Source organism: Neophocaena asiaeorientalis, unplaced genomic scaffold (assembly GCF_003031525.2).
Source record: "Neophocaena asiaeorientalis asiaeorientalis breed wild unplaced genomic scaffold, Neophocaena_asiaeorientalis_V1.1 scaffold543, whole genome shotgun sequence".
NCBI lineage: Eukaryota > Metazoa > Chordata > Mammalia > Artiodactyla > Phocoenidae > Neophocaena > Neophocaena asiaeorientalis.
Genome location: NW_020173671.1, coordinates 1,092,115 through 1,118,883, shown reverse-complemented (window position 1 = coordinate 1,118,883; position 26,769 = coordinate 1,092,115). Strand labels below are relative to the sequence as shown.

General features: G+C 52.0%; 1 protein-coding gene across 1 annotated transcript in view; it reads left to right on the top strand.

The window, feature by feature from the left end:
- PIK3R6 (phosphoinositide-3-kinase regulatory subunit 6) overlaps positions 1 to 26,769 on the top strand; it is a 47,027-nt gene that overhangs the window by 7,342 nt on the left and 12,916 nt on the right. The window contains exons 3-13 of the mRNA XM_024748479.1: positions 4,912 to 5,013; positions 14,193 to 14,276; positions 14,879 to 14,970; positions 15,640 to 15,708; positions 16,177 to 16,309; positions 16,454 to 16,523; positions 17,523 to 17,706; positions 22,483 to 22,648; positions 24,752 to 24,850; positions 25,945 to 26,368; positions 26,716 to 26,768. Of these exons, the coding sequence (XP_024604247.1) occupies positions 5,001 to 5,013; positions 14,193 to 14,276; positions 14,879 to 14,970; positions 15,640 to 15,708; positions 16,177 to 16,309; positions 16,454 to 16,523; positions 17,523 to 17,706; positions 22,483 to 22,648; positions 24,752 to 24,850; positions 25,945 to 26,368; positions 26,716 to 26,768 (1,387 nt within the window). The 5' untranslated portion in view covers positions 4,912 to 5,000. The remainder of the gene's footprint in view (positions 1 to 4,911; positions 5,014 to 14,192; positions 14,277 to 14,878; positions 14,971 to 15,639; positions 15,709 to 16,176; positions 16,310 to 16,453; positions 16,524 to 17,522; positions 17,707 to 22,482; positions 22,649 to 24,751; positions 24,851 to 25,944; positions 26,369 to 26,715; position 26,769) is intronic.

Sequence of the window (26,769 nt, the reverse complement as noted above, 5' to 3'; positions counted from 1 at the left end):
TAGATTACAGAGGTCCCCTGCAGAGGAACAAGGGGGTGACACAGCATATACCCAGGACCTGCACAAACGCATACAGGCACCGAATACATGGTTGATGAGTGAATGAGTGAGCGAATGAATGAATAGAAGAATGAAGGAGGCTTTCTGACAGCGATTGTTCAAACCTCTTAGGATTTTGCTTTCCATTAAACATCATCCCAGACCGAACCCGGGCCCCCTGCACTGGGAGTGCAGAGTCTTAACCACTGGACCACCAGGGAAGTCCCTACTTCTCTTTTTTTTTATTGAAGTGTACTTGGTTTACAATGTCGTGTAAGTTTCAGGTGTACAACACAGCAATTCCGCTACATATATTCTTTTTCAGATTCTTTTCCCTTATAGGTTATTATGTAGTATCTATCGAGTAGGGTTCCCTGTGCTATGCAGTAGGTCCTTGTTGGTTATCTATTTTATACATAATAGTGTGTATATGTTAACCCCAAGCCTCCTAATTTATCCCTCCCCCGACCCGACCTACGCTCCTCTTTTCATCTATATCTTTGTGGTTTCTTTTCCTTTAAGTCTGCTCAATGGTCATTATTAGCTGATTCCTCCCCGACAAAAGTTTAACTGCGTGTGTACTTTATTTTCCTCGGGCAGAGGGTGCTTTGTGAGGTTTGGAGCAGGGGAAGAATGGGTACGAAGGGAAGGGAGGGGGCCGTGACTGGGCACCCCAGGCTGAGATCTGAGCTCTAGCCCTGGTTCATCATTCACTGGACATGTGACTTCAACTATTTCTCCAAAATATTTATTCACTGTCTCCTGGGTGCCGATAACTGCCTTAGGCACTGGGCATGCTGCTGTGAATAATAGACACTGGAACCCACTGTTTGTGGAGCTCACATTCTAATGAAGAGCCCAGAAAACTGATCATTACATGGGAAAATTCTGATCCTGATGAAAGCTATGAATAAAATAAAAGAGTGTGCTAGAGCATGACTGGGAAAGCTATTTTAGAAAGACTGCTCAAGGGAAGGCCTCTCTACGGAGGTGACATTTCAAATGAGACCTGAGTGTTGAGAAGGAGCCGGCTGTGAGGAAGGCTTGGGAGAAAGGTGTTCCGGGCAGAGGTGTGCAAAGGCCCTGCGGTAGGACTGAGCTTGGCAAGTTAGAGGAACACAAAGAGCCATGAGGTGAGATCCTGGTGAGCCAGAGGGAGAGCGGGATGAGATGCAGCTGGAGAGAAGCACTGAGGCCAGATCGGGCAAGATTTAGGCAGGGTGAGGAGGGTGGACTTTATGATAAGGTCTAAGGGAAGTCATTGGAGGGCTTCAGTCAGGGGCTAGGCTGTAGGGGGAAGAGTGGAAGCTGGGAGACCCACTGGGGGCCCTGCCGTAATTTGCACAAGAAATGATGGTGGCTTGGACCTGGTGGGGCGGTGGGGTTGGAGCAGAGGTTCTTACCATCCTTCTTCACAACCACATAACCGATAGAGGGGGACTTGAGAACACAACTTCTGGGCTCCCACTTGGGAAGCTTCTCTTTGTCTCCCTCCACCCCTGGATTTGGGGATCTGCCCTGTTCCCACTGCCTGTCCGCCTTGGGCGGTGGCTCTGACTGTGTTGCCATTTTCCAGCTCCTCCGTGTAGACTGGGAACACCCACAAGGTCTTCCACTCACAGTCGAACTTTCATGTTTGAAGTTTCATAGTTCATTTAGATTTCAGTGTCAAGTCTCGCCCACCAAAACATGCCACTGTGCATTTTTAGAGAGAACAAACAGCATGAATGCCTGACACCGTCCTCTCTTGAGTGGACTTTTAGTTCCCCGACCTGCATGCCTAGCCCTTGATCAAAATGTCATCATGAAATAGTCTGACATTCTAGCTGGTTCTTCTGGGTGTCCATCTCACAGAGAGGCCCCCAGTGGGCCCCCTGGGGATGGGGGTGCTGGGACTTGAGCCGGATTCCTCAGACTCCAGAAGTTACGCCCACAGCTCAGCATGGTCAGCCTTACAGTACAGCAGTCCCAGAGACCCAGGGAGGAAGAGAAGAGCAATTATTTTAATAGTTTTATTGTTTTTTCCCTGAGATTATAAGTTACACGCACAGTGTAATTCAATGGCCGTGTCCTTGAGTGATGAGCTCACAGGTGTCTATTTTATTATGCTTCCCAACTTACATACATGTCATCTCTCTCTTTTGTGTGCCCTCTGCCACATAATAAAAGTAAAGTCAAACCTATTTCATATTAAGACATCAGATGTAGAAATGTATTAAAAATGAAAAACAGTGCCTATGGGTAAGTGATACCACTTTTTTTTTTTAGTGTGTATCATTAAAAGATAAAGGACTCACACACATACACACCAGGGAAATCTGAATAAAAAGGTATCGATGTCAATATCCTGGTAATGATACTTGCACTGCGGTTTCACAAGGTGTTACCACACTGGGAAACTGGGTAAATCACACGTGAGATCTCTCTGTGTTATTTCTTACAACTGCGTGTGAATCTACAGTTACCTCAACATTGAATGTTTAATTTAAGAAAAGACAACAGCTGTTACTTTTTTTCAAACAGAACTACAAAACTATTATCTCCCTCCACCCAAATTTCTGTGGTGTTCAAATTCCCAGTTGCCTCAAATGTCATAGTTTTTTTTTTTTGCGGTACGTGGGCCTCTCACTGTCGCGGCCTCTCCCGTTGCGGAGCACAGGCTCCGGACGCGCAGGCTCAGCGGCCATGGCTCATGGGCCCAGCCGCTCCGCGGTATGTGGGATCTTCCCGGACCGGGACACGAACCGGCGTCCCCTGCATCGGCAGGCGGACTCCCAACCACTGCGCCACCAGGAAAGCCCCTAACTCCGTAGTTTTTTGTAATAGTTTGAATTAGGATCGAAATAAGAGTCACTTGGTTGATAATGTCTCTTAAACCCTGTTAATCTGTAGCCCCCCCCACTTCCTTTGGCTTTACGTCTCCCCTCCTCACCCTCACCCCATCTTCCCTGCAATTTATTTGTTAAAGAAAACAGAATGTTTGTCCTGTAGAGTTTCTCAAACGCTGGATTTTGCATCCTGGTAATCTCCGTATTTCCTATAAATTGGTAATTAGATATAGAGGCTTATTTGCATTTAGAGTATATAAAACATGCACAAGCTTAAAAAAATTAAAATGGTAAAAAAAAAGGGTATATATTAAAATATGTCAATTATTTTCCACTCCAGTTCCTCGGATGTTTCTCAAGAGGTAGCTGTGCCTTGTGTGTAAATGATCTGGTTTTTTAAAGATGTGAGAGCACCATTGAACAAACATGCCTTTTTCTTGGTAAATTCTAGAATTTGGTCAAAGCCAGCTAAGCACCCAAGCACGTGATCCCAGTTACAGATTCAGATGTGGGTTTCTTTCTTTTTTTAATACCTTTTTATATTTACATACAGTAAAATTGACTATCACTGCTATGCAGTTCAATGAGTTTTAACACATATATCGATTTTACCGCAGGATACAGAGCAAATCCATCACCCCAAAAGTTCCCTGTTGCCCCTCTGTAGTCACCCCCTCTCCCTATCCCAAACCCTTACAACCACTGATCTATTTTCTTTCTTTTCTTTTTTTTTGGTAATAAATTATTTATTTATTTATTTATTTATTTATGGCTGCGTTGGATCTTCGTTGCTGCACGTGGGCTTTCTCTAGTTGCGGCAAGCGGGGGCTACTCTTCGTTGCGGTGCGCGGGCTTCTCATTGCCGTGGCTTCTCGTTGTGGAGCCAGGCTCTAGGCGTGCAGGCTTCAGTAGTTGTGACACACGGGCTTAGTTGCTCTGCAGCATGTGGGATCTTCACGGACCAGGGCTCGAACCCATGTGCCCTGCATTGGCAGGCGGATTCTTAGCCACTGCACCACCAGGGAAGTCCCTAGCAGGCAGATTCTTAATCAATTCGCCACCAGGGAAGTCCCTTCTGTTGTATTTCTTTTTTTAGTAGCTATCCCAGTGGATGTTAAGTGCTTGCTGTATTTTTTTAAACTATCCTCATTTGATTTTTGGTACCAAGGGTAGGCTGGCTTTTTCAGAGAATCTTTTCTTTTTTCTCTATTCTTTGGGACAGTAAACTCTGTGCTAAGTAACATAAAAACTTGCTTCACTCTGTAGGTTTGAGAGAGCTTATCAAAGGAACCATCTGAGCCAGATACCACTTTTTTAGAGCCAGTTACTTGATGGCTTTCTCTGTTTCCTCACTGGTTACTAATATAAGCAGTTTTTCTAACCCTTCTAGAGCCTTTTGAGTCATTTTTATTTTCCTAGAAAATTGTGTATGATACAGAGGGTTCAGACTTTCTTTATACAGATAAATGTCATATGGGATGTTTATCATTCCTAATATTGTCTCTTTGTTTTCTCTTTCTCAATTAGCTTTCCCAGGTGTGTGTGTGTATGTGTGTGTCTTTTTTTTCTTCAAAGAACAAGCTCTTGGATTCTTTCAGAGTTCCTCTGCTTTTCAGTTGTGGAGTGTGTTGCCCTGGGAAGCAGACTTGGGTGGCCCTCCCTCTGGGGTCACAGTGGGGCAGCCTGTGGTCATGATTGAGGGCATGAGCTCTAGAGCCAGATGGTCTGAGTTCAAGTGCTCATTCCTTTACTTACTAGCTATTTGACCTTGAATCGTTATTTGTCTCTGTGTTTCAATTTCCCCATCTGTGGAATGGGGAGAAAATAGTGCCTACCTCATAAGGTTAATATTAAAGAGTTGATAGTTTTTAAGTGTTTAGAAGAGTGTCTGGCACATAGCAAGCACCATAGTAGCACTTCTTAAATAAATCTAGACTCCCTCCCCTCCAGTTTGAGAGAAGCCTCGTTCCCCCGGGAGCCTCTCCATTCCACAAATATACTTTGTACACATCCCACCCACCACTAACTGTCTCTTCTTTTGCAGAACCAGCTCTTTGCAGGAAAACAAGCACCTTACTTTCCATTCTGCTGCCTGAGACAGTCACACCCTCCTCACACTTACCCCAGGCCCCCATGGAGAGCTCAGGTCAGTATGGTCCGGGAGAGAGGGGTCTGGTGTGCCTGTTTGCAGAGTGGGGAAGGCCCATCTGGCAGATGAGGTTGCCCCCAGGGCTGGCAGGACCACCTCTACCCAGCGGGGCTGAGAGACCCGCACTCAGCTCCCCAAATGCGAGACCATCTTGAGAGATGGACATCTACACGCTTGTACAAGCCCCAGCTGCCGGCAGATCACTGAGCTGGACATTGGGAGTAATGACAATAATAGCAACATATATTGCCAAAGACTTGCATTTATTTAACAGAAATCTCTATGGCACTTACTATATAACAAGTAGTGGGAAAAGCACCTGACAAATGTTAATTCGTTTAGTCTTCATAAAGACCCCATAAGATAGATATTATTATTACTTCCATTTTACAGAAGACGGGAGGGGCTTCCCTGGTGGCGCAGTGGTTGAGAGTCCGCCTGCTGATGCAGGGGACGCGGGTTCGTGCCCCGGTCCGGGAAGATCCCACGTGCCGCAGAGCGGCTGGGCCCGTGAGCCATGGCCGCTGAGCCTGCGCGTCCGGAGCCTGTGCTCCGCAATGGGAGAGGCCACAACAGTGAGAGGCCCGCGTACCGCAAAAAAAAAAAAAAAAAAAAAAAAAAAAAGAATATGGGAAAGTGAGTAGAAGACAGGTATTGTCCCAAGATCACATAGATATTATATGGTCAAATCGGGATTTGAACCCAGCAATCTAGCTCCAGCATCTGTGCTGTGAATGACTTCTCTACGGGTTGCCTCATGCAGAACATCAGAAGGATTCTGCGAGGTAGGGATATCAGTACAATTGTCCTCATCTTACTAAAAGGGAAACAGGCTCAGAGAGGTTAGGTAATTTGCTCAAAGCTACAGAGCTAGTGAGTGGCAGATCCAGGATTGGAACCCACGTCTGGCTGCTTCCAAAACCTAGACTTTTCTCCCTACACCGTCCTGGGACAACAAGCAGAGATGACCCTTCCCCCAAGATGTGTATCAACTAATGTTCCTGGCAAGTCAGAAACCACTCCTCCGGCCACCAGGCATAGACTCCCATGCCGTTGAAGATCCCTGTCCCAGGGAAGAGTAGGGGACACCCCGAGGCAGGCACAGCCACTAGCTTGTTATCATTCCTAAGACAGCATCCTTTCCACACCCCACTCACCCTCAGAGAGCCCCACCCAATCAGAAGAAGCTTCAACCAGTGAATCTTGGTGTCACAAGGTTCCTGGTCACCTTTAACCAGCTGGGGTTTGGGCTGGGAGGATAAGGGTGGGGACAGCACTGTGAAAATCTCCTACTGAACATTTCAAAACCAACTTACTTTGCACTCACTTTAATTACAACAATTAAGACACGTGGGTATCGTGTTTTAGGAAGGGAGGTATACCGATAAAGGTTCTTTGGATACAAGCAATAGAAACCCATATGGTTCATTTAATATTCAAAGAAGAAAAGTGGCTGAGCATTGAAGGAACAGCGGAAGCATCCAGAAAGGGCAGGGAACAGGGTGGATCTGCCACCAGGACAGGAAGAGGGAGGCTCTCTCCACTCCGGGCTGTCACCCACACAAAGGTCACCCAGAGGGACAGAGAGTCCATTGGCCAGCTTGGTCCCATGCCACTCCAAGGCCAGGTCAAAGCAGGGCAGCTGGGTCACAGTGCCACCAGGATTATAGTGAGCAGGGAAGGCTACAGAGCAAGAAAGACCACCAACATCCAAATGACCCCCTGACCCAAAATCCAGTGGGTGAGAGAAGCATCCCCAAATTAGGATACTGGCCCGAAAACAACTCCGAAAGGGAGTTTTTCCATCAGGACCAGGGACTGCAGTTGTCCTGGCTGGCTTTCCAAATTATAGTTGTTTTTAACTTTTCCCACCTTCCTACAGCCCTTAGAGACCTCTCATCCTAGAGTCAAGAAGAGGGGCGCCCGAAAAGTAAGACGTTTATTTGGAGGGCTGCAAAGAGCAATGTTTCAAGGTCACCAAAGGTATTGTTATTTTGCCACTCCTGCAAACAGGGGCAAGATTGTAAACCTTTTTAGAAACATCTGAGCCTTTGTACCACGTGGGGGGATGGTGGGAGTCAGGCACGGGATGGAGGAAAGAGGAGCACGTGAGCGTGTCACTCACTCCAGCCAATGGTGCAACTGGGTGCTGAGCACGTGATTTCAACGAGCAGCTGAGATGCTCAGACAGTGCTGTCTGTTCACCAGGGGATTCTCAGACAAGTCCTCGCCCCTGGTAGGAAGGGCAGTCGGTAAGGTCCAGGTGGTCAGCGTGTTGGGGCCCCATGGGCTCCAGGAAAATGGAGCCCAGCTCAAAGGTCAAGGTCAGGAAAAGGTCATCCTCCAAAATGGAAACTAGTAAACACAACATGTACCACATGACATTCACCGGTTCAGAGCTAAGCTGCCTGCGGTAGTCCAAGGCTGAATTGGAACACACACAAACAAACCATATTCTTCTCAATTGTTTTATGGCTCACCCGGCGTGAGGTAGTGGGACCCCTGGGTTAGGGATTTTATTGTGATTTTAAAGGGAAGGGACCAGAAAGAGTTCATTGGTGTGTTTCCATTTCCATTCCAGGGAGGGGGTTCTGATTCTGACGGCTGATACCCAGAGAGTGGAAAAGGACAGTTCTCCACAACATCCTAGTTTGAGGGAAACATCCCTTAGGAATTATGAATTCATCTCTTTGGTAGTAATTTTATGTCCCCTGTAACCCTCTCGTCTGGGTGGTTCTGTGCAGCGGCTGGAGCAGGCTGAGGGAATTTTAAGTTTGATTATTCCACCAGCTTTCCCCATACTGATGCCAGGGTCCTCTCTGGGCATGTTTGTCGGGGTTCTCCAGAGGAACAGAACCAGTAGGATGTATATACATATACAGAAGGAGATTTATTATGAGGAGTTGGCTTACATGATTATGGAGGCTGACAAGTACCAAGACCTGCAGTCAGGACAGCCAATGGTGTAAATTCCATTCCAGAAGCCAGCGGGCTCGAGACTCAGGAAAAGCCAGTGTTTCAGTTCAAGTCCAAAGGCAGGGGAAAACCAGTGTTCCAGCTGGAAGGCAGTCAGGCAGGAGGAATTCCCTCTTCCTTGGGGGAGGGTCAGCCTTTTGCTCTATTCAGGCCACCACTGATTGGATGGGGCCCACCCACATTAGCAAGGGCAATCTGCTTTACTCGATCTATCGATTTAAATATTAAACTCATCTAAAACACCACAGACGCAATCAAAATAACATCTGACCAAATATCTGGGTGCCCTGTTGCCCAGTCAAGTTGACTTGTAAAATTAACCATCACAAGAGGGTATGGGACAACTTCAAGAAGACAAAGACTGGTCTGCTTGAAAAAAATCTTAGGAGATTTTATTCCTGTCATGGCTGGACCCAAAGAGTGTCAGAACACTGGTGTCTATAAGGGTTACATTTCTAAACAAAGGTTATATCTTTTGCAAACAAGCTAATGGACAACAACAAAATAATAGTAATAATAATAAACTTTCTCCAATTGTATTCTTTTAAATAAGTTTATTTATTTATTTTTGGCTGCGTTGGGTCTTCGTTGCTGCGCTTGGGCTTTCTCTAGTTGCGGTGAGTGGGGGCTACTCTTCGTTGCAGTGCATGGGCTTCTCATTGCGGTGGCTTCTCTTGTTGCGGAGCACGGACTCTAGGTGCGCAGGCTTCAGTAGTTGTGGCTCATGGGCTCTAGAGCACAGGCTCAGTAGTTGTGGCGCACGGGCTTAGTTGCTCCGCGGCATGTGGGATCTTCCCGGACTAGGGATCGAACCTGTGTCCCCTGTGTTGGCAGGTGGATTCTCAACCACTATGCCACCAGGGAAGCCCCTAATTGTATTCTTTTAAATCTCCTCCCACCACCGTAAGAGCCAGGAGTATCGCCAGGGAGGGGCCATCCTGACCCTGTGACTTAATTCAGGGACATTTGTCCTCTGTGAACTGAGCATCTTGTCACTTCAGGGCTTCTCTAACAGATCAGTTACTCATATCTCCAAACTTATCTAATTCTCACTGAATTAGATTAGTTCTGTAATCCTGTACCTTAGATTCTCCTGGGGAGATATTTTTAAAAGTTGATGATTGGGCCCCACCCTCAGATATCTGATTTATTTGGTTTGGGGTGGGCTCTGCATTGGTATTTTTTTTAATCTTTCCAGGTGATTCTAATATGAGCCAAGGGTGGGAAGTAGGGGAAAAGCAAACATCTAAGAGGAGGTTGGGGAGAGATTTGACTGTCTAGGATTGCAGGACAATGGACAGCTGACATTGCCAAGTCCTGGGTCAGCTTTGAGTGGCCGGAAGTAGAGGAGCAAACCCTGAACTATGGGTGTCCTGCCACAGCAGGACCCTGTCAGCCTTTGTTCTCCCTTCCTTCCTCCCTATTGTCTCTTTAGCTGTAATAACATCTACCCTGGTTGGAGAGCGGGGAACCCTTTTCCAGGCAACTTTATCAGGGGCGTTTTTTTCTGCATTCAAGCCCCAGGCACACATAGGTAGACACGCGCTCACAGTCTCACCTGGGTGTCCCCTCTTCCCTTTCCCCAGTAAAGAGGTGAATGGTCACAAGTAAGATGACAGCTTTAGAGGAAGTGCATTTTGGCAAGCAGAAAGCTCTGCTCCAGCAAAAAGCTCTGTGACCTTGCGAAAATCGCCTCTCCCCTCTGAGCCTCATTTCCCCCTCCGTGAAATGGGAAGAGAGAGAGCCAGCCTCCGAGGTCCCTCTGGGTCTGACCTTCTGTGGTTGGAGAGGCGATATGGGGTGACTTTCAATCTGGATTCCACAAAACAGGGAGAACAGTAATTGTTCTGGCAAACTCACAGGGCTCTGCTCAGAATCCAGTGAGACAACACACACAGTTTGTGTGTCCCTGAGTCAGAGAACAGTGGCTGCCGTAACAGATGACCCCAGTGTCAGTAGATCAACACAACAAATGCTTCTTACTCTTGTCACCACCCAATCTGGGCTACAGTCTTTCAGGGACAGAGGCTTCTTTCCTCTCAGGGCACCATCATCTTCCACATATATATTCCAAGCTCATGGAGGATAGGGTGGAGGGTTTTATGGCCACGCCTGCAGGTGGCACATACCACCTCCACCACGTGCCATTGGCCAGAACTCAGTCACATGGCTCCTGTGAAACAGCAAGGGAGTCTGGGAAATGTAGTCTTCTCATCTACCTGCGACAAAAAGGAACTTGGTTTGATGAACACGTACCGTTGTCTTGCTACGCCTACGTAAGACTCTCTACACGTGTACCATTCAAGTGCTATTTATTTTATTATTTTTTTTAATGTATTTATTTTTGACTGCGTTGAGTCTTTGTTGCTGCACGTGGGCTTTCTCTAGTTGTGGCAAGCAGGGTCTACTACTCTTCGTTGCGGTGCGTGGGCTTCTCATTGCGGTGGCTTCTCTTGTTGCACAGCACGGGCTCTAGGCATGGGGGCTTCAGTAGTTGTGGCGCACAGGCTTAGCTGCTTTGCGGCATGTGGGATCTTCCCGGACCAGGGCTCGAACCTGTGTCCCCTGCGTTGGCAGGCAGATTCTTAACCACTGTGCCACCGGAGAAGCCCTCAAGTGCTATTTAGATGTTAGGTATTAATAGTAATCTGGATACCTGATAGTTATATCCTATTCCTGGATGGAGGGGTGGATAATGAATGTTATTTATTTAGTGGGTGTTCTGGACCAAGAATGCGGTTAGACATTGCATATCATGTATAAACGACCCTGAGATACTTGAGGCACGAGAAATATTATTTCTTTGGCTTAATCAAATCAAATCCAGCTTCAAGCCCTTGTTTTCCAAGGTCCGTACAAATTCCAATGTCATTCACTTGCGGTACCCCCCTCCTCTCCTTGGGATCCTGTGAGAAGGCCAGGGGTTACAAAGTCTGCATGATGGGAAGTGTCAGTGGTCTTCAGTCCACTATGGCTACAGCCCCCAGAACAGCTTGCATGGTCCGTAAGGAGACAGGGGGCTCCTTTGGGGACATTCTTGTGCTCTGGCAAAGGTGGCCCAGGAGACCACAGCAGTGGCACTCAAGCACACAGAGTTTAGTGCTTAGCTGCCCTCATCTAAGATCTTTGCCACCACTGTTCAGCTATGTCCCAGCCAACCCTGGTCTTCCTCCTTCCTGGGTCCCCATAACCCTCGTACCCTCACAGTCTTGGGAATCCAACCTTCCACCCTTGAATCGCCACTCCCCTCTTTAACTAAAAGCAGCAGCCTTCACCCCCATCCCTTGGAGACAATCCAGCTTGATCGTCTCAATCAGACAGCCAGGGGTCTCAAAGTCAAGGGGCTGGGGAGAGGATGTAAGTGAGGGAAACAAGGAGAGTGACCACTCTGAAGCCCTAGGGGAGCTGTGCCCTGTCTCAAGCGGCAGCTGCTCCCCAGCCCCTGTCACTGTCATATGTAAGAAGAACGCACGCCCAGTGTCGACAGACTTTCAGGAGATGCCAGAAATCCGAACTTTGATGCAAAATCTCCTCTGATTTGTGAATGTTGGCAGCTAGTTCATTTTTAAAATTTTTTCCAAGACACTCTACAAGCCCAAACAAGACACGTCTGCAAGCCAGATGTGGACCAAAGCCTGAGAGTTTGTTCCAGCTGCCCAGACTTTTGAAAATAAAGTTTATTGGGGGTTGTCTCCCGGGGCTACTGGCAGAGTCTAACTTCTCCATTTTTTCTCTGAAACATAAAAACTTAACTCCCTCTGCAAAGCAGGAGAACCTAGGGCTCGGAAGACAAAGGTTTGGCTGCCCTTCTAATGAGGGGGCAGGGAGGAAATCACAGATATCACAGTTTTAAGTCTTTTGTGTAGTCCATGGCGGGAAGGTGGGCAGAAGAAGGGAGGGGAGAAGGAAGAAAGAAGGAAAGAAGAAATAGGACATAGCATTATTTTTTAATAACCCACCCTGCGTTAACTCATTTATTTTCATGCCAGGTGGAGCTCGGTAGATGGAAGGATGGCTTGGGACAAGACTTCTTGCCAGGCTAAATCATTTCCTTGCTAGTTTTGGGAGACGCTGCACTGCCCAACAGGGTGGCCGGTGGGCAAACGTGCGCTGTAACACCTGCCCACTTCCTGCCCGCTCTGAGCCTGAAGGAGACTCAGATTCAGACCTGGACCTGGTCTGGGCAGGGGAACAAGTGAGAGGCAGGAGGAAAATGAGGGTTTCAGAGATGCTGGGTGGCCCCAGCAGACGTACAAGGGCCCACGCCAGAGCTATGGAAGGGCCAGTCCATGAGCACCAGGGCATGAGGTGCCTTGACCTAAAGAAATTCTAACTCCTGGGCTGCAACCTGCTGGTTTTTTAGATTTGTCCTCTCTACCCTACCTATTTCCAAAGGAATCTGAGGCAATTAAGATATATGTTTAGTAGAACATGAAGCAAACGCACCCGAAAAGGAGCAAAGGAGAGAGGTCTCTGTCACTTGAGATGAGCTGATTTTTGAGACGGGGCCCCAGTTTGGCTGTAAGTTTCCTGACCGCCAAGGCAAAAGGGGAACCTCTGAGGCGTGTGGTTTGTACTGTCTGACAACAGGAGACTGCACCCTCGCCTGTAAAAACAGCCTCTTGGTTGGAGCTGATCATAAAGGGGAATTGATGGTACAGGGAGTGTCTCCCGTACTTCCTGTGTTGGTCCAGATCCTCTAAGAAGCAGATAGCGAGACAAGATTAGACATGCAAGGCTTCATGTGGGGAAACACCTGTGGGACAGAAAATGGAGACGGAGGGAGCTGGTGAGAGCTGGGAGAGCGAGCGCCCAGACGGTGATGAAAATCCAATTCTGAGAGAAGGAGGAAGGGAGGAAGGGTTGGGTGGAAATGTGCTAGACTGACGGATGGGTCTTGGGTTGGGCAATCCCTGAGCCGCAGGGTCAGCCGCCTACAAAGCTTCCCGAGCTGGCTTTAGAATTCCTGCTGCTGCCCATATTGGCTGGGAAGTGTGGCCTCGGCAGGAGGCAATGGATTTCACAGCCCAACAGCACAGAGCTCCTTGGTTCCTTACACTCATTGTAGCGGGAGATCAGTGAGGTGCATTCGTGCTCTCCAAGTGTCAGTTACTGATTCGCGTACCCACCTCCACAGCTCTGCAGTGTCAATGCCCTGCTGTTAAAGAAAATAATTATTTTGACACTTGTTAAACCCTAAAGAAGACTTTATTCAAGATTATTGCAATGGAGGAGAGAGATGGGCCTGTGCTCTGAATAAGGCAAAGACAGCTGGGGATTTACAGCCAACAAACAGAGGGAGGGGTCAGTAGATGGAAAATTCCTAAGAGGGGACCTCAGGGGCGGGAGATTCTTACTAAAGTGACCTAGCAGGGTTCTTGCCGGACACAGGTCAAGAACTTACACATCAAAGGTGGGGAATAGAGAGCTTGGTCAGATATCAGGGAGAGGGACTTCTATCGACTGACAGCAGGATCCTTGCTAAAACTGGGCTTGGAGACCAAAGACAGGACAGGGGCTACGCTGAGGGCCTAGTGGAGAACAGGGCTCCGAGGACCCCGAGAGAGTTCTTGTCACCTCCTGGTATCTATCTGATATGTTTCTTTAAATTGACTTTAAATTTTAGCTTCATACTAGTTGAGGAACTAGTTATATATATTTTTCTATACATTAAAATAAGTGCAGGGCTTCCCTGGTGGCGCAGTGGTTGAGAGTCTGCCTGCCGATGCAGGGGACACAGGTTCGTGCCCCGGTCCGGGAAGATCCCACATGCCGCGGAGCGGCTGCGCCCGTGAGCCATGGCCGCTGAGCCTGCGCGTCCGGAGCCTGCGCTCCGCAATGGGAGAGGCCACAACAGTGAGAGGCCCGTGTACCGCAAAAAAAAATAAAATAAAATAAGTGCATAATTACTCAAATTTTAGAATCATCTGTGTACCATCTAAAATTGTCTCACATGTCACTGGCAATATACGTACCGCACTCTGGGGAATGTGGATTTTACAAAGAACAGAGAAATGCCGATTGAAAGGCTGTATTGCAGTCCTGGCCGGGATGCAGGCTGCCAGCTCTAAGTTGATTACTTCCGGGCACCTCTTGAGGCTCAGAGAAGACGCTAAGGACATTCTCAGGGAGAGTGGAGGTGGGAGCGAGGGTAAGGCCAGGGGCTCCTGGCCTCAAAGCTTCCCCACCCTGCTGCCCAGATGTGGACCTGGACCTCCAGCGGAGCGTGCGCGCTGTGCTCCGAGAGCTCAGTGCCCAGGCCCCTGCCCTGCCGAGCAACCAAGGTAAGAGCCGGCAGGCACCGTCCGCTCTCTCTGCTTCCCCCACCCCAGCCCAGCCAACTCCGCCCACGTGTTCTCGCGAAGAAAGCGCCCCAGCCTGGAGCTCACACAATGAGGGGCTTCCAGCCAAGCCCCCGTCCTCCTGGAAATCCTTGGAGCCTGAAGGACCCAGAAGGTCTTCTCTGCACCCTGGCTCACCCTCCAGGGACTGTGGCACAGCCCATCGGGGGTCTGCCGCCCTCTTTCTTAACCGCCTTCTCCAACTTGCCTTGCAAATAAAAGTCCCCTGGCACTCCAGGCCCGCATGACTCCCAGGAACGTGGCTTGGGGTGCTGAGCTGTAAACATCGCTGCTCCAGAAGACACGTGCACAGACCTGTCCCCGCTAGCGTCCCGCCTCCCTCCTTTCTGCCCTGGGAATTCACCGCTCATGGGGGCTGCAGATCAGAGAAACATCCCCCCGCATTGGCGCGGAGCCCAGCACCTGGCAGTGGGGGCGGGGGTCAGACCTGGGACTCCAGGGCTCAGAGTCCTGCTCAGAGGGGTCTCCTTTCAGAGGCCCCCCTCCCCCCTGGCTGGGCTGGACACCCCTTTCTCCTGACCCAGGCATGTGGAGATGGTCCCTGCACAAGAAGGTCGAGCGGGATCCTGGTAAGAGTCCGGCACTGGTCCGCATACTGCTCAGAGAACTGGAGAAGGTGAGTCCTCGGGCTTCGGGCAGGGGGCAGACAGGGACGAGAGGAAGAGAGGCCGTTCCCGCTGGGGACTTGGGCCCATCCACCCCGTGTCTCACACACTCTGGTCGTTTGATTTCTACCGTATTTCTCCCTCTCCAGTACTTTGCTATAAGCAATTTTATCTTTACGTTGACTCCCACTCTTTGACCCGAGTTAACGTCTTTCAAAAAGGATCTCTACGACACGACCGTAAATGGAAAACCCGTATCACTGGACAGAAATGGAAAGTACCTGTAAACGTAAATGCCTAACTACTGAAAATTTTCAAAATTATCCTCGTAATTACCCTCCACACCACCCAGTGCTCTACGTTTGGGAAACGCTGCACTCAGGGGAGCCTCCAAGCTGGCGCCTCACCTGTCGCTTTGCTACCAGCTCCTTTCCTGAGTCAGTGCCGCCCCTCCCTCAGGGAGTTCCCTGCACCCCTCCCACATGCCCTCACACCTGGGTTCCCGCACCTGTGCCCCCCACCCCCACTTTTCTACCAGGGCAGGCTGTGGCCCTTTTCCACTCCCCTCGGCCTGCTGGGACACTGCCTTCCACCACATCTCCCGCTAGGATGTGGCGAGACCCCTGCGACCCCCCGCACCTGTGCGCCCCATCCATGTCCTGTGATCTCCTGTTTTCCAGGCAGAAAGTGAGGACGCCCGGCATGTCATCATTCCCTTGCTGCACACTCTAATGTATGTGCTCACTAAGGTGAGCGGGGACTGAGGGTGAAGGGGGTCGGGGTGACCCACGGGTGACGGGGCTGGACACTCAGGAGACAACCAGTCTCTGCCTGGTGAGCGAGCCTAGAGGAGCTCGAGGAGCACCTGCCCCTAACTGGCTTCTCCCCATAGCCCTGCCCTCGCCCTGATACACGAAGAGATGAAATTGGGGAGGTAGTGGCGGTAAATTCGCAACCCCGACAGAGCAGAAGGGCTGCGAGGGGAGTTGATGTGCTGGCAAAACAGGGTGGGGATGAGTTTCCATCTTGAGAAGCCTGAACATGGTGTAGGAGGGGAGATGCCTTAGAGATGCTGGGAGAAGAGGCTGAAGGTGTAGATTTGGGAGGGAAGTGTGAGCCCAGGTCTGGCTGCTCTCCCCGCCCCCCCATCACCCCGCACCACCCAGGACCCTGCGAGACCTGGGCTCCGGGCACCCTGATTCCTCCGTCTCACCCAGGCCACGGGCATCACAGAGGAGCTCCACCGGAGAACCTATGCCTTTTGCACGAAGTTGCTGACCCTGCCTGCCCCCTACTGCACCATCGCCCTGGACTGCGCCATAAGGCTGAAAACGGAGACGGCCGTCCCAGGTAAGAGCCACTCCAGCTATGCCCAAGGTCTTGCCTTCCTCTCCAGGATTCCAGGGAGCTCAAAAGCCCCAGCACCTTCTGGGAAAGTAGGGAATGGGGGTCAGAGCCTCAGATGCTGGTTGGCTGAAGTGGTCTGCCCCGCAGGGACGCTGTACCAGAGGCTGGTCATTGCCGAGCAGAACCTGACGAGTGAGCTGTACCCCTACCGGGAGAGGTGAGTGGCCCCAGCGAGGGTGCTGCCCGCAGGACAAGTGAGGAGTCTGCGTGGGGAGCATCCCCTCCCATCCATGGCGTTTGTCCAGCAGCGGGCCGTCCTCAGGGTGGAGAGGGCGTGTCCTTCCCTGGAGATCCCTGAAAGCAGTTAGGACTTTCTTCTTGGGCTGGATTCAGAGCTCACCCGCTCACATGCAGAACGTGGACACGAGCACCGGGCCATTCTGCAGATCCATGGTTCCACCTCCATTCTGCCCTTGGCCATGGTGTTGCATCAAGCAGCCAGAGGCACCTCTAGAATATCAGTAATTCAGGCCACAGTCACACCATGAGATCTGGGGTCTTTCATCTGTGTGTGTGTGTAAGACCGAGGACACGTCCACTGCTCGTGCTGGGGAGAGAGGCTGATGGAGTCGGGGAGGAAGCAGGGGGTGCGTAGCCTCCTGCCCTGCAGGTACCTCTGCTCGCCTGGTACTGAAAGGTGTAGCCTGGGGCTCTGTGTTCGTGGAGGGTGCAGGGAGGGGAAGGGATCCAGACGACTTGGCATTGGAGAGGTTGAAATGACAGTTGAGTACGGAAGAGAGGGTGGGTGAGGTTGGTTTTCTGCTGTGATGAGGGGGATGAGAGAAGAAGGGGCTCACTTAGGGTTCAGAGCTCCTTTCGGCAGGAAGGATTTAGGGTCCCTCCTAGAGGGCTACGGGGTCAACGGGCCACGACGCTGAGGGAGGGAGGGGCATTTCAGCTGGAACTTACCTAGACATGAGAGGGACCCAGAGGGACCAGCTGCCCCCCTGGAAGGGCCATGCCTGCTCTTCTTTGCCGCAATCCCCACCACTCCCTAGTGTTGTCCCCCAATAGAATTTTGAATTTGAGGCTCCTGTTTTTGGAGGAAGTAAATAACTTGGGGGTGGGGGGTGGCGGGTGCTGCAAGGCTCTGAGGGTGGCCCTTCTCCCCATGGTCCTCGTCATCAGCTCCCGGTCCCCCCACCTTTGCCCTCAGAGTGTTCCTCTTCGTGGATCCTGAGCTGGTGTCTCCCTCCGTGTGCAGTGCCCTGCTGCTGGAGATTGAGGCGGCCCAGGGGCAGCAGACACCAGAAGCCTGCATGCGCCACGTGGTCTCCCACGCCCTGCAGGCGGCGCTGGGGGAGGCCTGCGAGGCAGGTGTGCTGCAAAGGAAGCTTCAGGTAAGGTCACTGCCCTGCCCCCCCCATACCAGCGCTCACTCTCCTGGGCTTCCCCCTTCTCCTGTTTCCACATCACCTTTTTCCCCAAACCAAAGATAAAGACACATTCACTAAGGAAAATTTGCAAAACAATGCAGGAGAGCCAAGAAAGAAAATAAAAATCACTCACACCCCTCTACCCACACACATTAGCAATTAACATTCGGTATGTTTCCTGAATAATATCGACAGTGATCATCACAAGAGCCATTGTTTATGGAACGTCTGCTGTGTTCCAGGCACCGTGTTCAACACTTTACAGGTATCACCTTAAAAAACTCTCACCACAACATTGTGAAATGGATGTACTTACCAAAACAAAGGCGCAGAGAAGCCGATAACCTACCTGTGGTGACACAGATAGGAAGTGGCTGTGCCTGGATTTGAACCCAGGTCTATCTGACTCCAAGCCTGTGTTCAGTCGCCTTCCAGCCCCATCCGCAGCCCCACTCCTTTTTAACAACTGAGCTATCAGACTCTGTATACGGTTTATATACTGCCTCTCTATGTACATAAATATAATACCTATTTCTCCTTGCCACTGGAACTATGCCGTATGGAAATATTTTCCTTGGAAAACACGTGCTTCCACTGGTGCAGAGAATTCTTTCTCGTGAACGTGCTGTTATTTCTTTATCCCCGGCTCCTGTTGCGGGCATTTAGTTTCCAACACTTGCCCACCTATTATTTCCTAGCTTTTCTCTCTGGCTCAGCCTCACCCCTGTCCACAGCCAAGACTGCAGCAGGTTGCAGATTCTCTGGCCGCCGTGGCCCCAGGCGCTGGATTTCTTGGGTGGGGGAGGATGCCAGTCGGAGTCTGCACAGTAGGCGGAAAGGTGCCTGCCCTTCGGGAAGGGGGGTCGGAGGGTCTCTCAGGGCTGTGGTGCCGTAGGAGGGGTCGGCTCCAGAACGGGGCGTGCCCTTGAGGGGTCCACGATCCCCTGCCCGTCCTGCCCCAGGAAGTGGGTGTCTGTCCTTTCTCCAGCCCGAGTCTCAGGACCTGCTTTGCTCATCAAAATGCACTGGAGCCGTTGCTCTTCCTTCTCGTTTCCATCTGGAATTCTCCACACCCTGAGCCCTAGGTCTTGGATCCTTCCTTTGATGGGTGTCTTTTATGTGCGGCTGGGTTCCTTCTTTTTTCTTTTTTTTTTTTGCGGTACGCGGGCCTCTCACTGTTGTGGCCTCTCCCGTTGCGGAGCACAGGCTCCGGACGCGCAGGCTCAGCGGCCATGGCTCACGGGCCCAGCCGCTCCGCGGCATGTGGGATCCTCCCGGCCCGGGACACGAACCTGTGTCCCCTGCATCGGCAGGCGGACTCTCAACCACTGCGCCACCAGGGAAGCCCTGGGTTCCTTCTTAAACCATGTTGGTCGTTTTCTGTCATTCCTTTTCTCTAAAAGGACCATCCCCACCATTCCTTTGTGGTTGTCCACCTGCTTGGATCCACTGAGGGTTCTTGACTCCCTTCCCCCATGCCGCCATCCGGGACATCCCTCCTTCCATAACAGCCCCTTTGGGGGCTCACAGCACACAGACGCGTGATGGAGGAATGCCCCTCCCCGCCGGACTCGTACCTAAGCCCCAGGCTGGTTTTAGCACAGGCACCTATGGCCCCTAATGTGTCTCATGTGTCTGTCCTAACGTGGGCTACTGTCCCCTCTCCCTGCACTTGGCCGTGGCTCTCGGGAAGGGGGGAGGGTAGTCGCCTTCCTGACCAGAGTTTGCCAGCTGACCCGGCAGCCCCTGTGTGGCCACCTGCGTCTCTGGAGATTGTTTCTGCCTCACCAAACAGCCCATGGTCAAGGCGCCATTTTCACGCAACAATGGCAAACATGTAAGTGTTGCAGGAAGGGGGACCGCTTCCAGGGCCTGAGAGTGGGCTCTTGTCTAGCACTCGGAAATGAATTGTCCGAGGAGACACACGTGCTGACAAAGCGAGAAACTTTATTGCGAAAGGGCTCCCGGGCGGAGAGCAGCAGGGTAAGGGAACCCAGGGGAACTGCTCTGCCACGTGGCTCGCAGTCTCGGGTTTTGTGGTGATGGGGTTAGTTTCCGGGTTGTCTCTGGCCAATCATCTTGCTTGGTCCATAGTCTGACTCAGGGTCCTTCCTGGTGGCGTATCTCTCAGCCAAGGTGGATTCCACTGCGAAGGATTCTGGGAGGTTGGTCATCTCCTCCCTCTTTTGGCCCCTCCTGAATTCTCGGGACCTCCTGTTGTGAGATAGCTCAGGCAAGCGGTGATCATCGAGCCTGGCCCAAGTGAGTGGTTTTGGTCAACAGTTCCCAAACATCTTAAGCGCATTGATTTTTGTTTCTCAGTGATGCGGACATTAGAGGATCCCCAGCCTCACTCCGTCCCCGAGTTGGATGTGGCTGGAGTTCAGGGGTTGGCTTGGGAGTGAGGCTGGGCTGGGTTTGAGGGCATCAGGAATGGGGCAGGATTGGGAGGTGCTGGGTCAAGAATGGGGTGGGGTTCAGGGCTGAAATTAATGGGTCTGATGCGTGCACTACTTCGCTATAGAAGAAAGAAATGTTGAAAGTGAAAGCTGTATTTTTTTAAACATAGTCAAAATCTTATGCACCCTCCGCCACCTCTCTTTATGTGGAGCTCACGGCTCTGAGTCTCCATGTTTGTGAAAAGAGAATTGGGGCGGGGGTGGGGAGGGACCAAAGAAGAGCCAGGAGAGACCCAGGGAATGCGTCACTGATCTGAAGTTAGAGACCCTCGGAAGCTTGGAGTTAAGGGGTCCTCAGTGGTCCCCCGGCACCCCCTCTCCCCTTTTGGGTGCTGGGGCTCCTAGACCTCAGCCCGGCCTGGGGCTCCCCGCCCCCTGAGACCCCAGCCTCCTTATCTGGAATTCTGCTTGAGGGGTGCCGTTCCCAGTCATACCTGCTGGCTCGAGGGCCGGTGAGGCCTGGGAGAAGTGGCCCAGCCAACCACGGTCTGGTGGGTAGGCCTTTTCTAGCCACCAGCCCACATCCTGTCTGCTGAGGGCCTGGTCCGAGGCCCAGTTAGGAGGTGGGGGGCGTAGATTGGTCTCCCTTCGTGTCCACAGGATCTGACAAGGTCTCGAGACTGGGAGGGCGGCCTGGGACAGCCCAGCCCTCGGACCCTCTGCTCTGTGTTCTGGATGCTAGAGACGGTGTCCAGGTGGGGCTGCCCCGTGGCAGGTTATCCACATGACTCGACCCTTCACTTCCTTTAAACTTTTAGTCAAAAGTCACCTTTCAGTGAGGCTCCTCTGGTCACACTGTCTAAAACTTCAGCCCCTCCCCCAGATTGCACATCCTCCTCCCCTGCTTTATTTTCTTTTCATCACTTTACTGTTATTTATCATACTATAAATTTCACTTATCTTGTTTATTATTTCCCCCCCACACACACACACACAAAGAGATCCACTATAATATAAGCTGCATGCAGACAGGAATTTTTGTCTGTTTTGTTTACTGCTGTACTCAAGCACTTAGAACAGTGCCTGGAACCTAGTGGGTACTTGATAACTATTTAATTAATTCACTTATAATCAATTTATAAAATGAAGCAACAAGACGAGATGGTCCCCGTGGCCCCTTCCAACTCTGATTCCTTGTCCCTCTAATTGCTCGTGTTCATTCAGCAAATATTTACTGGAGCCCTAGCTAGTCAGAATGACCCACTCTCCCTCAGCCCAGGAAGTTAAGACCCTGCTCAGCGGACCCCTAGCACAAAAAGGAGATCAGAGCAAGCCCTGCTGTGCCTGCCCGTGTCACTCGTTTGGGCCCCGCATCCTCAGTCATGAGCTGGGATTAGCTGGTGGTGAGTGGGGGTGAGGGGACACAGCCAGAGAACAGTGATCCAGGGGAGTTCTCAAGGTGTCCGAGAGGTACCCATGGAGCCTTCGGTGCTGGAGAGCATGGTGAAACTCAGAGAGTGAGAAGCTCTTCAAAACCTGTTTGCGTTAAGGAGAAAGGCTCAGCTTGGTGCTTTACCCTTAACCTCTTGAATGCTTGCTAATCTGCCTTTTTTTAAAGAAAAAGCAAGCTTCCAGCTCTAAAGCCTTGGCAGGCCATAGTACCTGGCTACAATGTAGTAATAGAGTTTTGTGATCATTATTTTCATCTTAGTGATTTTCTGTTTATGACAAGTGACACTAGCCGTTTTACTTAGAGCAGCAATATAAAATTTGCTTTTGAAATAGTTTTGAACCAAATAAGTGCAATGATTTAAAGAAAAATAATGACTTATAGGTGGTATGTCAAGGCAGTATAGGAGCGACAGACGTTTAGGAAATGTTCAACAAATATTTATCGAGCACTTACTATGAGCCAGCAGACGTTCTAGGTGTTGGGGATGCAGCTGTAAATGAAACAGACAAAACCGCTACCATCCTGAGTTTACATCCGAGTGATGGCAGAACAGTGATCCAGATACTTAGTGACATCCCAAGGAGGGTGGGCGCCAGAGGCCATCCCTGCCCCCCGGGGTTCCCAACATTGCCGGGCACCAGCTGTCCCCCCACACCACGGTGTGAGGGGCCGAGGGGACCCCCCGCTGCAGGCGGCATCGGGCAACAGCTATGGCAGGGCAGGAGCGGAGCCCTGGACGTGGGAAGGCCTTCATGGGGAAGCTCCTGCCGGAGTCCCGGGCAGAGGGGAGGTGCCACTGGGCTCTCCGTGCACCTGCAGGCTTGGCGTTGGAGCAGGGGTGGGTGGGTGCAGAGCCGGAACTCAAGCTCTGATGCTCCTCCCCGGCAGACCAGCTCCCGCCGCGCCCTGGAGCACTATTTCCACGCCGTGGTGGCAGCCGTGGAGCAGATGGCCAGCGAGCCCAGCCCGAGCCGGGAGGGCCACCTGGAGAGGCTGGAGGAGATTTACTGCTCGCTGCTGGGGCCGGCGGCGGCCGCCAGGGGGCGCTGCGGCGGTAAGCGTCAGGCGCGGCGAGCTGCGGTCCGGGTACCCTGCAGGGGGCGCCAGAGACCAGCGCTGTACCTGCTCAGAGTCTGCGCGCGTGGCTGAAGCGGGGTGGGACACGCAGCGGCTCCCAAGAGCTTGAATGTCCCGGGCTAATTAGAAGGTGGGTAATTAGGGTCATGATAACAGCTGACACCTACTGGGCACCTACTATACCCCAGTTGCTGTTCTCAGCAGTTTACATATATTAAATCAATTAATCCTCACAGTAGACTACTTATGAGGTAGAAAGCATTAACCCCATTTTGCAGGTGAGAACACAGAGTTAGAAAGAGGCTATAAATCTTGCCCAAGATCACCCAGTTAGTAAGTAGCAGAGCTGAGATTCAAACCCAGACTGTCTAGTTCTTAACCACCATACTATAGTAACCAAGGGATCCAATGGTCCACAGATCCCCTAAAGAGCATCTGAGTCTACATCACTTACATCTGGTCTCACAGATTTTTATTCCAACGCTTCCTTTCTGCTTGCCTTTTTATAAGACAATGCCATACACTGATGGGAAGCAAGCCCGTGTGTGTTGCAGAAACTCCAAAGAGCCCAGAGAAGTGTCTGGAACATATATTTTCTGGCTACTGGAGGACGGTTCTGATTTGTGTCCTGTTTCATGGCCGCTCAAAGCACCCGTGGAGTTTGTCAGCCTGCATGCCCCGAACACACGGTGCACCCATAGGTACACAGCACTTGCCTGAGGACTGGAAACCACGGGCAGAGGCCAGTGTGCCGGCCCTTCCTGGGCTTGACCTCGGCAGCCCAGGGAGGGTGGAGACTGCAGAAGTCAGGGTGAGGCAGGCAGGTTGGGCACCTGCTTAAAACTTCCTCCTTCTCAGCCTCCTCTTATTTTGCTTTAATATTCTACACTGCCTCTGATTGCCACATGGAAATGTCTGTTCATGAAGCCTCTCCCCTCCCAAAGCTGGGCGAAACCCTGGGGCAAATCTGGCTTTGCTCTCCTTGGGTACCACTTGCTAACTCAGCAGTAAATCTGCGTGGGCAGGACAAGACCACTCTGGGCTGCCCCCACCATCCCAGATACATCCAGGCACCTGCCTCCTGCCCAGACTTGCCCTGCGCATCTTAATGGCCAGCCAGCACCCCCGTTGAGCCCCTGCTACTGGGGGGCAGCATGGGACAGTGGTTATGGGCACCGTGTCATGGGTAAAAGCATGGACTCTGTAGCCGGGCTGCCTGGGCTCAAATTCTGGCTCTGCCACTTACTGTGTGACCTCAGGCCAGTTACTTAACCTCTCTGTGCCCCTGACTCCTCCTCTATAGTGAAGATAATATTATCTGTGCCCCAGGGTCGCTGGTAGGACCCGGTGAGATGATAGCACTGTGGGCACGGTGAGAACAGTAGTAAGTGTTCAGTGACCGTGGGTTGCTCTCCCCTAAGGAAGCTTGCAGCCTTGTTCAGAAGGGAGCTGTGCTATGTGGAAGTTAAATCCTAAGGCTACATGTTAGGTGTGCCCAGTGTGCAGCCAGTAAGGTCTGCGGAGGGGATGACTCCCAGGCTGGAGTGTCAGGAAGGCTTCTGGAAGGAGGAGACGGGGGTTGGTTGGCCCTGCTCTCTCCCCTGGATGCAGGCTTCCTGCTGCCCTTCGTACTTGGCCGTGACTCTTTTCAGCACCAGGAGCAAACATTAATTGAGCATCTACTGTGTGCATGCTCCTGGAGGAGGCCCTGAGAAATACGGAGGCCTTTCCCCTGGTCTGCATGTGGCCAGGATGTCTCTGAACAGTCGGAAAGGCAGCATGGCTGCAGCGGGGCTGGGGGAGGGAGAAAAGGTTGGGAATGATGCAGTGAGCTGGCTTGTGAAGGGTCTTGAAGGCCCAGCTAGGAAGTTTGTAGGAAACTGTGAGCCGCTAGGCATCCTTGGGCAGGTGTTAGGCCCTGGATGAGCTGGTGGTGGAAGAGAGGCAGAGGAACTCGACAGGGCCAGATACAGGAGGGCGAGGGTCTCTGCCACCCACCCCCACAGGCCCCACACAGGAGCTGGGGGTGGGGAGAGGGCAGAGGAGAATCCCACAGTCCTCTCCTCCGTGGTCTCCACAGCCTGTCCTTCAGGTGAGCCCCGCCAGGACCGGCTTCCAAGCATCCCTCTGCCCAGCCCCCATATCACCTTCCACCTGTGGACCAATGAGGAACAGCTCTGTAAGTGCAGTGCCTTTGACCCCTCTGGGGGGAGCGGGCTGGAAATAGTGGTGTCTGCGTGTGTGCATGTGTGTGCGTGTGTGTGTCTCTCTGTGCTTCTGTGTGTGTTTGTGTGTATGTCTTTTGGTGTGTGTGCAGGTGTCTTTGTGTGTCTGTGTCTACATGTTTGCGTCTGTGTGTGCACTGTGTGTGTGTCTATCTCTATGTATATTTATTGTGTATCTGTGTGTATGTCTACGTCTGTGTCTCTGTGTGTGCCTGTGTGTATCTTTGTGCGTCTCTGTTGTGTCTTTGTGTCTGCCTGTGTATCTGCTGTGTGTGTGTCTGTGTGTGCTCCTTGTTCCCTGAGTTGTTTGCAGCATCTGAAATGAGAATACATTTGCTCGATGTTAGAACACTCCGTGCATTAGCCACTGGCCACATGTGTCTAGAAAGTGTCACATGCCATGATGATGCAGACAGACAATACACGTCCCCAAGAAGGAGGCAGGCACAAAAAAGTTATGGTTTCCAGAGCAGGAGGGGGCCCACACTTCCCCTCCACGCTGATGTCTGTCCCCCAGTCCCCCTGGCTCTTCTCAGGGGAGGGGGGAAGATAGAGCGGCAGGTTGTGGTGGGAAGTGCCAGACTGGTGAACCGGATTCAAGGCCCACGTGTCCTTTCACGTGCTGGGTCACGCTAGACGTCAGTTCCCTGGGGGCCTCAGTTTCCTCAGGAGCAATAAAATGAAGGTCAATTAGAAAAGCCAGGAGCTGATGCTCTGCTATCTGTGTCCCGGGGGAAACTATGGGGCCGCTGGAGAATGGAGGATGCTAATGAGCAAATGTGGAGAAGAGGGCTCTAGAGTCAGCAGGCACTGCATTAAGCTACAGGACTTCTCAGAGCCTTTAAGATGTTTACTTTGACAGGAGTGTGTGGGGTTCTTAGTCTCTGTTGGCCACAGAACCCCTGTTCCTTCACGGAGCATCTCATGGGGCTTCTGTTCAGCTAACCGTGTGTGGGAAACACGGAACCACCGACCTTGCCAGGGTGGGGCCCCGCCAGCCTCGCGTCCGTTCTCCGCCCTGATGGTCCCCTTTGTCTCCGCGTCCCAGGGAAGGAACTGGTTCTCTTCCTGCGCCCGCGATCCCAGCTGCGCCTCAGTGCAGACTTGGAAGCCTTGGATCTGCAGGGCCTCCTGCCAGACCGGGAGTTGGCCCGGGCGTCCATGCTGTCCACCGACAGCGGCATCGAGCGGGACCTTCCTTGGGGGGCCGACGAGCCGCCCACACCTGGCAGCCCCGAGGTGGAGCGAGCCAGGCTGAAGCGCAAAGGGGGCATCAAGAAGCGGGTCTGGCCCCCGGACGTCCTGATGCCCGGCAGCTGGGATGGGCCCCCGGGGCTGCACCAGAGGACTGGCAGGCCCAGCGGGGATAGGGGGCTGCTGCCTGGGGTCTCCCGGCTGCACACGGCCCGGGTGCTGGTGCTGGGGGACGACCGGATGCTGGGGCGCCTGGCCCGGGCCTACCACAGCCTCAGGTAGGGCCCCAAGGGGCGGCTGGGGATGGTCGGGGCACAGGTGGGCCCAGCCTGTGCTGGTGAAGGGTGGAAGGGTTGGGGGGGCGGCGCTCAGGAGGCCGAGGCCAGGCTGGGATGGCAGAAGATGGTGTACAGTAATCCCCCGGCCCCCGCACCCGGCCACCACGGAGCACTGTGCTGCCTGCTTTACTGCACCCATTCTACAGATGAGAAAACAGAGGTTCAGAGAGAGTAGGTCAATTGCCCAGAGTCAAGACATAATAAACAGCAGAGCCAGGATGTGGAACCAAGTCTGTCTGAAGTCAAAACCCCTGCCCTCATGCCTGTGCTCTGCTCCCTCTTGCCAGGAAACGAGAGACCCAGAAGTTCTGCCTCACCCCCAGACTCAGCCTGCAGCTCTC